General features: G+C 33.2%; 2 protein-coding genes across 2 annotated transcripts; both read left to right on the top strand.

Annotated features, from left to right (window-relative positions):
* Window positions 1–6,356: 6,356 nt before the first annotated feature.
* Window positions 6,357–7,677, top strand: LOC134257692 (uncharacterized). The gene is made up of 3 exons (XM_062740282.1): window positions 6,357–6,739; window positions 7,008–7,157; window positions 7,429–7,677. The coding sequence occupies exons 1-3, from the start codon at window positions 6,508–6,510 to the stop codon at window positions 7,581–7,583; spliced, it is 537 nt and encodes a 178-aa protein (XP_062596266.1). The 5' UTR covers window positions 6,357–6,507; the 3' UTR covers window positions 7,584–7,677.
* A 582-nt stretch (window positions 7,678–8,259) lies between these two features.
* On the top strand, window positions 8,260–12,643 carry LOC134257694 (uncharacterized). The gene is made up of 4 exons (XM_062740283.1): window positions 8,260–9,527; window positions 9,680–9,862; window positions 10,236–10,378; window positions 12,475–12,643. The coding sequence occupies exons 1-4, from the start codon at window positions 8,313–8,315 to the stop codon at window positions 12,554–12,556; spliced, it is 1,623 nt and encodes a 540-aa protein (XP_062596267.1). The 5' UTR covers window positions 8,260–8,312; the 3' UTR covers window positions 12,557–12,643.
* The last annotated feature ends 863 nt before the right edge of the window (window positions 12,644–13,506 follow it).

Genomic DNA, 13,506 nt, shown 5'->3' with positions numbered 1-13,506 from the left:
ATATTATCATATATTGTTGCAAATCGTTAAGTTGAATACTTTTGCCCCAGTAATGTAAAACAAAATATTGATCATTAGAGGGTTATCGATAAAAGAATATTGGCCCCTCTGAGCCCCTAATTTGAGGGGTCAGCCCCTTTTTCTTGATATTAAATGAAAGGTCTTGTGATTTTGAAGATTTTTTGTTCAACAATTATTCAGAGATTTCAATTCGTTGAAGAGATATGCTAAATGGAAATATTTAGGGGCCACTCCTACAAGTCCTTAATGGGGCCGTTTTACAAAAATTCAAAGTATGCATATTGTTTAGAACATTATTCTGACCATCCTTTGTTCAATATTGCTTTTCAAAATATCCCCCCTTTTCGAGATATAAAGCGTCAAAGATGTGACATTCTGGCCCCTTGTGACCCCTAATTACGTAACATATTGTCAAAATTTTATCATATATTGTTGCAAACTGTTAAGATGACAACTTTTGCTTCAGTAACATATAACAAAATAATGATCATCAGAGAGTTATAGATAGAAGACTTTTGGCCCCTCTGAGCCCCTAATTTGAGGGGTCAGCCCCATTTTATTGGTATCAAATGAAAGGTTTTGTAATTTTGCACATTTCCTCTTCAATATGTTTTAACAAATTATGAACAGGTATGAAGATATGAAACAAAATGTGTCAAATTTTGTGAGATATTTCTGAGACATTTTTTCGAGGCCTACCGAGCTCCGGCGCCTTTTGCGCTAGAAAGATTTGGAGACCCAATTACAACTCACCAAACCTTCCTTTATTTTCACTGAAAATCTTAAGTCGATATCTTAAGTCGTTTCGGAGGAGTTTCCTGGGCAAGCCGACCCTCTGAAAATCAGAAAATCCTAAATATCTCGAGATAAGAAGTGACGTCATCAATCAAAAAAATTTCCAATAAGGTTCAGATCAATACCTACCAGATCTGAAAGTTTCGTGAAATTTGGACGAGTCGTTTCTGAGTACTAGCGTGCACAAAATCGGTTGGAATAATAAAAGGGAAAAAGAAACCGAACGAAAACAATAAGGTCTTCCGTTGGAGACGGAAGACCTTAATAATAACTAGAAACTCTTGTTGCTAAAGCAACAAAAACGGTCTTCCGTTCTCCTCTATTTATCTGTATGAATGAGCTTTTATCTATGTTAATAAGGTATATGATATTTAAAAGGATAACAGGAAAACAAACGGCGTGTAGATTACCAAGATTCTCGACGTTACTTTAGACAATTATAGTCTTAATAGCATTTACAAAAATCATTTTAATTTTTTTTTATCATTTCCTGTGACGACCGGAATTGACGGCCGACGTATTTAACCCTGTATTTGTTGCCCAATCTTTATGATTTATTATTCATATAAGTTAACTGTCTTGAACTTTTACAGTTTAAGAGATCTTGTAATGATAACTTCTAATTTTGAGGACCAGAAATCCCGTTACCGGAAGTAATTTTTTTAAAAGATATTTAAGGTTACTCTACAGTCTGAATAACATGTCCTAAAATAATTTAAATACTCTTGTCATGAAAGATAATTATGGTAGTATTATACTCAATTTATGCAGTTTTTCTCTCATAACCGGAAGTTGTCGTTTTTGTTTGCAGTGGGACTGACATATTTCAAAACAGCAAATAAGATGCTATAGTGTATTACTAGGAAAGAATTCATAAAGAAAAGTTGAAATTTTCGATTTCTTTGATCACTTCCTGTAACGACCGGAAATGACGGCAGACAATTTTATCCCAAATTGGTTCGTTTACTTATCAAGATCTATCACTCCTATAAGTTTGGTTTCCTTATCTCTTACCGTTTACGAGATCTAGCTATGATAACTTCTCATTTTGAGGACAGAAAATCACGCGACCGGAAGTGCATTTTCAAAAGATATTTGACGTTACTGTAGAAATATGCAGTCTGAATAACATATCAAAAAATCAGTACAAACACTGTATCTATAAAAAGTATTTATGGGAAAGAAAAATACTCAAATTATGTAGTTTTCCTCTTATAACCGGAAGTTGCCGTTTTTGTTTCCGGTGCGACTGAAATATTTCACACTGCAAGTAAGATGCTATAAAGTGATGCAAAAAAAGTTTCAGAAATTTATGGTCACTTCCTGTGACGACCGGAAGTGACGGCGGACGATCTTAACCCAAATGGATTTGCCTACTTATCAAGATCTATCAACCCTGTAAGTTTGGTGCCTTAATCTCTTACCGTTTCTGAGATCTCACTCGGATTAGATATTTTTCAAAAAAGCGAAAATCGGACAAATCTGACGACCGGAAGTGAATTTTGAAAAAATGAAAAAAACGTCTCGGGGTATTATTATTCTCTATCATCCCTGAAAATTTCAGGAAAATCCGTCCAGCCATCTCTGAGATATCCTGCCGACAAGATTTCGGAAAAAAAATAATAAGAAGAAGAAACTAGAAACTCTTGTTGCTAAAGCAACAAAGAAGGTCTTCCGTTTTCCTCAATTTATCTACATGAATGAGCTTTAATCTATGTTAAAAAGGCATATAATATTTTTAATGATTTCAGGCAAACAAACAGCCGGAGGTGTAATTTACCAAGATTCTTCACTTTACTTTAGAGAATTATAGTCTTAATAACATGTACAAAAATCATTTTCAATTTTTTATCACTTCCTGTGACGACCAGAAGGAACGGCGTACGCATTTTACACTATATTTTTTGCCCTATCTTCATGTTGTTTTATTCATATAAGTTTAGTGTCTTGATCTGTTACAGTTTAAGAGATCTCGTAATATTATCTTCTCATTTTGAGGACAAATAATCACGTGACCGGAAGTAAATTTTTGAAAAGATATTTGAGGTTACTCTAGATATTTCAGTCTAAATAACATGTCCTAAAATCATTTCTAATGCTCTTCTTATCAAAATTAGTTATGGTATAGTATAATACTAAATTTATGCAGTTTTTCTTTCATAAGCGGAAGTTGTCCACTTTGTTTCCAGTGGAACTGACATATTTCAAAACTACAAAAAAGATGCTATAATGTATTACTAAGAAAGATTCCATAAGAAAAGTTTTTATTCATTTGTTCACTTCCTGTGACAACCGGAAGTGACGGTGGACAATCTTTTCCTGACTAGTTTTGCCTACACATCAAGATTTACCACTTGTAAAAGTTTGGTGTCTTAATCTCTTACCGTTTACGAGATCTAGTTATGATAACTTCACATTTTGAGGACAGGAAATCACGCAACCGGAAGTGAATTTTTTAAAGATAGTTGGCGTTACTTAAGACAGTTACAGTCTTAATAACATATCCAAAAATCATTACAAATACTGCATCTATAAAAAATATTTACTGGAAAGAAAAATACTCAAATTATGAAGTTTTTCTCTTATAACCGGAAGTTGTGTTCTTTGTTTTCGGTGTTACTGACTTTTTTCAAAACTACAATTAAGATGCTATTGTGTGATAAAAAAAAGTTTCCATAAGGAAAAGTTGAATTTTTGGACTTCTTAGATCACTTCCTGTGACGACCGGAAGTGACGACAGACGATCTTATTCACCATGGAATTGCTAACTCATCAGGATATACCACTTGTCAAAGTTTGGTGTCTTACTGTTTAAGAGATCTAGCTATAATAATTTCTCATTTTGAGGACAGATAAACACACGCAACCGGAAGTGAATTTTAAAAAAAATAGTTGATGTTACTGTAGACATTTGCAGTCTAAATAACATATCCAAAACAGTTGCAAACACTTTATCTATAAAAAATATATATTGGAAAAAAAATATTCAAATTATATAGTTTTTCTCTTATAACCGGAAGTTGTCGTTTTTGTTTCCGGTGGAGCTGATATATTTTGAAACTACAAATAAAGCGCTATAATGTGATGCAATAAACGTTCCATAAAAGAAAAGATGAAATTTCCGATTTTTTGACCACTTCCTGTGACGACCGGAAGTGACGGCGGACAATCTTAACCCAAATGTTTTTTCCCTTTACGTCAAGATATAATACTCCTAAAAGTTTGGTGTCTACATCTCTTACCGTTTTAGAGATATAGCTATAAGAACTATTCATTTAGAGGACAGGAAATCACGTGACCGGAAGTGAATTTTCCAAAGATATTTGACGTTACTGTAGTCATTTGCAGTCTGAATAACACTTCTAAAAATCATTTCGAAAACTTCATCTATAAAAAATATTTATGGGAAAGAAAAATACTGAAAATATGCAGTTTTTCTCTAATAACCGGAAGTTGTCGTTTTTGTTTCCGGTGGGACTGACATATTTCAAAACTACGAGTAAGATGCTATAATCTGATGCTAAAAAACTTTCAAAAAAGAAAAGTTGAAATTTTCGATATTTAAGAACACTTCCTGTGACGACCGGAAGTGACGGCGGACGATCTTAACCCAATTGGATTTGCCTACTTATCAAGATCTATCATCCCTGTAAGTTTGGTGGCTTAATCTCTTACCGTTTCTGAGATCTCACTCGGATTAAATATTTTTGAAAAAAGCGGAAATCGGACATATCTGACGACCGGAAGTGAATTTTGAAAAAATGAAAAAAACGTCTCGGGGTATTTTCATTCTCTATCATCCCTGAAAATTTCAGGAAAATCCGTCCAGCCATCTCTGAGAAATCCTGCCGACAAGATTTGGGGAAAAAAATAATAATAAGAATAATAATAAGAAAAAACAGTAGAATCACTATAAGGTCTTCCGTCTGAAACGGAAGACCTTAAAAACAGTAGAATCACTATAAGGTCTTCCGTCTGAAACGGAAGACCTTAAAAAGAAACAGTAGAATCACTATAAGGTCTTCCGTCTGAAACGGAAGACCTTAATAAAAAACAGAGTAAAAACAATATGTTCCCCAACTTCGTTTGGGGAACATAATAATAATAAGAAACAGAGTAAAAACAATATGTTCCCCAACTTCGTTTGGGGAACATAATAACTGTCTAAATACCATTTAGGCCATAGAGTGAACAAGAGAGAATAAAAAAAATCAAATGTATTTTAACGTTAACTTTTGATTTAATGGAAAATTGGAATGAATTTCAATATCAAACACAACGCTGTCAACAACTGGCATCCTCTTGTAAACCATAACTATCTACGTATATACATGAAGTATTAATTTATAATTCCTTTATATCATGAAACCTAATACATTTACATGTAGATGGGGACAAGCTTACCATTGAAAATGAGACGATTGGGGTATTTTTGATTTCCTCCATATTGTGAAACCTAATATACATTGTACATGTATTAAGCGGTAGGTAAAATATCTAATAATTGAAAACGAGACGATTATACTCCGCTGATTCATCCGCTGTGACCTTGTGGCTTAACCTCTTTGTATTGTTCTGGGGAAGGAAAGAAAAGTTTTATTTTTGAATTTATTTTTGAAAAATGAAAAGGGGGTGGAATTACATGTGCAATAATAATATTATGAGAAACAGAAAGCAAGTAACTTATTTACTAAAATCTATTGAAATGAACGATTACAACATTGTCTTATTTTCAATCAGTTTTTCTTCTGATTATTATGAATATAATTAATTGAGAAAAAAAAAGAATACATGAAAACTGAAAAAAAATCAAGTATCCATGTTTTACTTATTCGTTGTTCATTTTTAATTTTTTTTTAAATCAACCAGAAAGTTTTTCATGACTATGTTTACAGAATTATTGTCTTTTATACACTAACTTGAACATTTCACACAAAAATTATTTATAGATCATTATTACTTCAATGTTCGTCAATCAACTATGTCTGCTCTTTTTGTAAATTATTTATAATGGCTAGCCGTCGTGTACAAGATGGATTACTTGGCAATCTTATGTATAAGCACAAGACATGTACATTTGTAAATTGAGAGGGTCATGGCTACATTTAATATCAAGGAAAGGTCTTAGTTTACATTAAACGTTTGATTCTAACAGAAATTTAGAATTTTCCCATGCCTGCCTGCTGACACAGTTCAAGCTTTTAAATCAATTTGAGCTGCAACTTTGATGTCGAAATTTTTTGTTGCAAAATTGTAAAGAACTATTTCAATGACAAAAAAAAAACGTTAATAAACTTCTAATAAACTTTTTTAATGTTTTTCAAATGGATTATGCATCATTGATAGAAACCAATTTTTCATTGCTTTGCTATGAACATGAGTGGGTGTATTTTATTTATTTCCTTCATTAATTATCACAAATTTTGATGAAACATAAGGCACAGGTTAAAAATTAATAGGAATATATTTTCTAATTGTTTTATATAGGGATTATCATCCGAGTCTATAAACCGCACTGTCATTTCTTTGTCTATGTCCTTTCTATAAACGCCCTCAGGATATGCTAAATTACTTTACTTATGACTTGACTTCCCTCATGATGCATAAATGACATATCGCTGACAACTCGAAACAACGGACATGTTTTTTTCTGTAACGCCGAAATAGATTTTGTTGTTGACCCTTTAAGAAATGGCGGATTTAAGTAAATCGGACATTTTCACTCGATTGTATCTTGTATTAGAAGTGACAGGATTTCTTCTTCATCTGCTGGGATTTTGTACTCCGTACTGGCGATCTCTCCATTTTAAATACACAGAGGATGTTATAAAAGACATTGATATAGTGATCCAAGGTTTTGACGAGGGGATCTGGAGGAGGTGTGTCAATGGAATTTGTTCTGATATCAACATTGTTGGAAGAGGTAACCGAAACTTTTTAACCCCCCCCCCTTTTCCAAACTGAAACAGAAATCTATTAAATAAAAAACGAACTTAAGAACTTTTTATTCACATGTAATATAAAGGGCCTTGTTTTGTCATGCAGTTCAACAAGGAACTTGATTTACTAAATAATTCGTTTTTTTTAACTCAGTATTACATGTAACTGTTTTAACAAATTCTTTTCGAATTTCATTTTTTTTTTACTTAATTTCCACAAGTTTCAGTATTAATCCCCTTTGTCTATTGTAGATTGGCTACAAGTTGTGAGGGTTTTTGAGATTATTGCCCTTGGAGCATCTCTATTCGCCACATTTCTTGTCATTCTGAATCTTTCTGTGTCCAGATTCTCTGACAGCAAAAGAATTTATTTTTTGGCGCTGTTGTCTTGCTTTGTTACAGGTAAGAGATGTTTCATAGAATAATCAATTAGAAGTTATTATATTAATAGATTAATTTGATTAAACGAAGAAAAGTAAAGGGTGAGAATAATAAAGAACATGTTACAATTATTTAGCGCAGAAGGTGGGGGTGGGGCTTAGTGCTTTTAAGACGGAGTAAACTTTATTCAAAACTTTGAAATATTCTGTGTTAAAAAGTTAATAATATAATTATATTCTTGCTTTAAACGTTTCTCATAATATTTTGGAATTTTTCAAAAATTAATTTTCAGCTGGAAGCATTCTGCTGTCCGCAATTGTATACGGGGCATCCGTCAGAGAAGGAATCACTTGGTCCTATGGATGTGTTGTGATTGCAGGAATATTTTTCATGGCGTCGGGAGTGCTGATGCTGACAAATTACTTTACAATGCGTTCCAAAAAATAATTGTGCTTATCTATCCTACTTATTTATCTTGACAGTTTACATTTAGCTTATTAACATTTTAAATAACAGACAGACACTGTGCTAATATAAATAAATTCATGTAATTCTTTTTAAACACAATTTTCATTTATTTTTTTTTTTTGAATAGTTATTGTTTTATGTTACTATATACAAGGTTTAAATTTTTCATTTTAATCAAAATGTTTGTAAAATAAAGTAAAAATGAATAAAACATTATTTTTCTAAGGGATTTATTTTCTGCATCTTCGAATTCTATCTTTAAGTTAGAGTTTACATGTTTTCCTACTGTTGTACAGTGTACACGTACAAATTTTAAACCGAGAGTCTAAAAATGATTGTTAACAGTATATTGGGGACATCAGTTAAGTTAAACATCTAACGCTTTTCCCTTTTGTAAACATGCTTTGTAAATTGGTTATTGATGTTCCATTCTGAAAAGATAAAGCATGATAAAACTGTAATGTATCAAAGGGGAGCAATACAACCAGAACCTTTAAGACGTTCTAAAATGTCATGACTCAAGGCTAAGTTTAAAAGTTTTGAGAATAAAATATGTTCGATTTACAACAACTTTTTAGTAAGTCATTTACATGTATAACATTCAACTTTTTTTTTTAATTGCCTCGGGATCGATGAACATAAAATACGCAAACCACAACAGCCGGAAATTTCTCACGAATCTGTCGTTGTGAAATGTAGAAGCTAGACATGGGAAAAGAAAGCGTTAGATTAAGGAAATTGAAGGTTAATTTTTGGGCAAACATCTTTTGCTTCATATTATGTTGTGTTCACGCACTATCAAGCTGTCTTTCTCCTGAATCTGTCCTCGAAACTGCACATTCAACTTGTATTGTTGCTCTCGTGACTAACAGTTGTGAAATTGATAATCAAATTTATGACAATTCCCAATTTTCTGACCTTAAACAGTTATTGATACGTAAAGATTTAGGAATTCTAGTGGGGTATATTGACATAAATAGTAAGTGGCCCGACGGGAAACAATTTCACGGTGAAGGGGTAGAGGCAGGAAAAATTGTCTTATTTAAGAAAGTCCCGAAGGATCGAACATGTCTACTGCCATCTCCATCTCAGAAGAGCTTGGTCCCGCTTATTTTTAATGGTGTGAATGGACTGACAACTCTAATAGACTTTGTCAATGATGGATGTCATACCTACATGTCACCAACTGGGGGTCCTTCTATTGAGGGGCTACATAAAGAGGAAATCCACAGAACAAGATTTTATGTTCAAAATATTTCAGACGTGCAATCAAAAGATGTGTTTCAACCAGTGAATCAGAATTGTAAAGTTATAGATCAACCCTGTTCATCAGACAATCATAATTTTCATGTTCACAACAATAAACCTAAAATTCCAGAGTGCGAGAGAATAGATTTTCCTTCCAAGGATGACTTTTTCCATAATTATGTAAAAATATCAAAGCCAGTGATATTCAAAAATGTTTTAAGAGACTGGCCAGCTTTTACAAAGTGGACAAACAGATATTTCCGAGATAAATTTGGGAAAAATGATGTCCATATCAAGTTGACACCCTTGGGTGAATACGAAGGAGTTGAGCCACGATATATGTGGGAAAATCACGAAAAGTTTGAGATTCCCAAATCAGTAGAAGATCAGTTGCCCTTTCCTGACTTAGTAGTTGTTAGACCGGCCACTAAGAACATGAATTTCTCAAATTTCATGGATATAGTTGAAGGAGTATCCAATGGGACTATTAATGATATGTCGGCATATCTGGAGTATTCCTCCATTCCCGATCACCTGCCAGAACTAGAGGAGGATATAAGAGAAGATTTACTATTCAAAGGGCTCCTAAAGAGAAAACATCTAAATATATGGCTAAGTGATGGAAGAACTTTGGGAAAGCTGCATTTTGATCAATTTGACAATCTACTTTGCCAGGTACAGTAAGTTAAACGATATTACAAAGATGTTCACATTCAACATATTTAGTTGTCATATTTCGAAGAAGTTTAGAAAATGCTATTGTGTAATTTATTTATAAACCAATTAACATTTGTATAACATCAATGTGGTATCTGCATCCTTTTCAGATAAGTGGAAAAAAGCAGGTGATTTTGTTTGATCCTCACAACAATCATCAGATGTACGAGGGACACATTCCAGAGGCAATCCTGTCCTACGATCAGACCTCCAATACATTCCACCGTCGCCATCTACTGGAAAGCACGTCCATGGTTATGTCCCCTGTTGACATCCAGAATCCAGATTATTCTGTAAATATATTTAGCAAAAAAAATCTATGAAACTTAATTAAATTCCTCTGGGATTGAAAAATTGATTTTTATTTAGTGTCAAAATAAAAGGATGACTGTGTATGACTTCTGATATTTGATTGTAGACAGTGAAAGATATTGTCAGAATGTTAATGTTCTAGCGCTGATAACGGCAGCTTGCACTGAGAAAGATTCTGGATTGTTAAGGTCTGCTGGGTTAATAATGTATTGTAAAGCGCTTTGAGTAGCATTTATGCTAGAAAAGCGCTATATAAAACAATCATTATTATTATTATTATTACTACTTAGACACTTTTTCTAAAATTTAGAAAAAATGCCTATTTGATAATAAGCTTTGATTTTCCTTTGACAGAGGTTTCCACTGTTTGGAGAAACTTACCCCATGAACTGCACAATAGAAGAAGGCGACATTCTGTACATGCCTTCATTTTGGTGGCATGAAGTCCAGTCCTTTCCCAACAAAACAGCAGGAAGAAACCTTGCCATCAACTTTTGGTAGGTTATTTTCTTTCAAAGATTTTTACAATAATTAATGTTAGTAGGCAGGATTACTTTGATAATAAAAGTACATGTAACTTCTCTGAAGTTGTCTCTCTTTTGGTAATTCTGTAGACTAACCATCTACTGCCTTTATCTTTCCAATGATGATCTGACCACCTAGAGGAAATTGTAAAAGAATGCAATACACCAAGCCATATGATTGATACCTGTCAGTTGCTTTGCTTTTTTATGCCCATCTGCAGAAATTTCAAGGATTACATGTATATTCTATATGCATTTTGTGTTCATCTGTTGGTCTAGCTGTTAGCTACTGGGTATTTCTTTCTAGCTCAATTACTTTTCTAGAATTCACATTTATTCAAATGATTTGCCAGTCTTCCTTTAATAAAGGAAAGGTGATTGAGAAATAGGGCCAGTCACCAGTAAGGGCACATTTTGTTAAATCTCTGCAATTACAGTGTATCTTGGTAGTATTGAAAAAAGTGGTCAGAATTATTCTCAGCTCCAATGTTTTGTAAGAACCATGACCACCTGATTTTTCCCTTAGCTTGATTCCAGATTGATTAAAATAGTAATTTTTTTTCGTAACTCCAAATGCATTTGTTATACCCCATGGAACAATTTGCGTGAGGTATAATGTTTTTGACCCGTCTGTCAGAGTGTCAGTCAGTCAGTCAGTCCGTCAGTCCTTAGTTTTTGTCAGCGCAACTCATAAACCGCTGCACAGAATTTTGTCAGACTTTTCAGATATTTAGAACACAATGTGTAGATGTGCATATTACCAGAAAATTTTGATTCCTTTATTTTTTCCGGGAATTTCTGCACTTTTTAACATAGGTTTTTGGCCATACCTTGAATATAGAGATGAACAGTTTGTCAGCGCAACTCCTCATAAACCACTGCACAGAATTTTGTCAAACTTAGCAGATATTTAGGGTACAATGTGTAGATGTGCATTTTACCAGGAAATTCCGATTCTTTTATTTTTTCCGGGAATTTCCACACTCTTCAACTTTGGTTTTTGGCCATACCTTGAATATAGAGATGAACAGTTTGTCAGCGTAACTCCTCTTAAACCACTGCACAGAATTTCGTCAAACTTTGCAGATAATTAGGAAACAATATGTAGATGTGCATATTACCAGGAAATTCCAATTCCTTTTTTTTTCCAGGAATTTCCACACTAAAAACTTAGATTTTTTGGCCATATCTTGAATATAGAGATGAACAGTTTGTCAGCGCAACTCCTCCTAAACCGCTGCACAGAATTTCATCAAACTTTGCAGATATTTAGGACACAATGTGTAGATGTGCATATTACCAGGAAATTCCAATTCCTTTATTTTTTCCGAGAATTTCCGCACTTTTCAACTTAGATTTTTGGGGATATCTTAAATATAGAGATGAACAGTTTGTCAGCGCAACTCCTCATAAACCGCTGCACAGAATTTCATCAAACTTTGCAGATATTTAGGGCACAATGTGTAGATGTGCATATTACCGAGAAATTCCAATTCCTTTATTTTTTCCGGGATTTTCAGCACTTTGAGTTTTGGGGGAGCATGGGGTATGTGAGCTTGCTCACTTTTTCTTTCATTATTTTCAAAAATTTGCTCTGTTATATCATCAGAGATTCTTGTGTAACTAACTAACCAATTGCTATCTGTTTTGGTCAATGTTGTCCGTCACAACAATAAAGAAATAGTGAACATTGGGTGGAGCCTGCAAACAAACTTCTAAAGAAGCAACATTATAATTTGATAAAATTATATGGGAGCTACATGTACCTTGTATCAACCAAAAAAAAAAACAAACAAAAACAAAAACAAAAACAAAAAAGAAACAAAAACAGAGTTCACACATACATTGTGACACTAGAGTGACCTTTTCCATCTGTGGGCCTTTAATAGAGAAATATTAAGGTAGCTGATATGATCATAAATCAAAATAGAAAGCTAGCTTGAGGTACCAGTTAAACTTTTGAAAATCACTTATTTAATTTGAGAAGTTTATATATGAAATTGAGCATTTGAAAAATATCGATATTTCTTTGATCGAGAAAAGTAGCCATGTATTTTGTTTTTTTACAGGTATGATCCATTTCTAGTGAGAGAATTCCCTTGCCCAGAATGTCAGCTTGATGTAAACCCACAATACAGACATTTATTATGATATACATGTACTAGTATTAGAATTACATTTAATTGTCTCAGATATCTCAATCTTCATTTTTAAATAAATTGATTATTTTTTATTATTTATCAATTGTTTTAAGTGTTTAAATATCTAATTGATCTTGAGAGTAGGATTTAATATAATGCAGTAGCTTTATTTTCAGTTTCTCTGAGAATGTACACATTCAATAACAGGTGTGCTAAATTCACAGTAGACTCTCTGATCTTTTCTAGCTAAACAGGAACTTGTCCATATTTTAAATAAAAATCATTAAAAAGTCAATAATCAGGACCTTACCTTGTATTCAAAAACAATTTGGAATTGCTTAACTGAATTTATGCAGAAGTTTACCTTGGTTCCAAATGATACGTAGATTCGAAAAATTGCCATTCGTTGAGGACACATTTAAATTATTGTGTCTATTGTATCTCATTCCGTATGTGTATGCATTATCAGGATGTTTCTCGCTAGATTTTGTTCTAAGGCGAGCAAGGACTTCATGCATAGTCGCTTTTGTGACTGATGGGTGCACTGTTGTTGAACACGATCCATCTAAAGAGTATAAACAATTTCAATATATAAGAAACTTATTGCTTAGCAATAAACATGGAATCTTGGTTGGATTTATTGATATAAATGATGCCTGGCCCGACGGAAGTGAAGTTACTGGAAAACATGATGTTGCTATTAATATTGGGGATATAGTGTTGTTCGAAAAAATTACCAAGGACAGAACGGAAATATACCCAACTGCGCAACCTCAAAGTATCGCTCCACTTGTTCTTAGAAATGTATACAACATTGAAGAGTTGATACAATTTATAAATCAGGGTTGCAATACGTATCTTCATGCTACTGGTGGTCTGTCCAAACAAGGTCTTTACAGGGAGGAAATTCTGCAATCAAAGTTTTACGTTAAAAGTGTTTCAAATGTTCAGTCTAAAAAT

This window comes from Saccostrea cucullata, unplaced genomic scaffold, assembly GCF_032062105.1.
Source record: "Saccostrea cucullata isolate Sc308-1 unplaced genomic scaffold, CSIRO_AGI_Scuc_v1 ctg15906, whole genome shotgun sequence".
NCBI lineage: Eukaryota > Metazoa > Mollusca > Bivalvia > Ostreida > Ostreidae > Saccostrea > Saccostrea cuccullata.
Note: the sequence above shows the minus strand (reverse complement) of the source record. Positions and strands in the feature narration are given on the sequence as shown.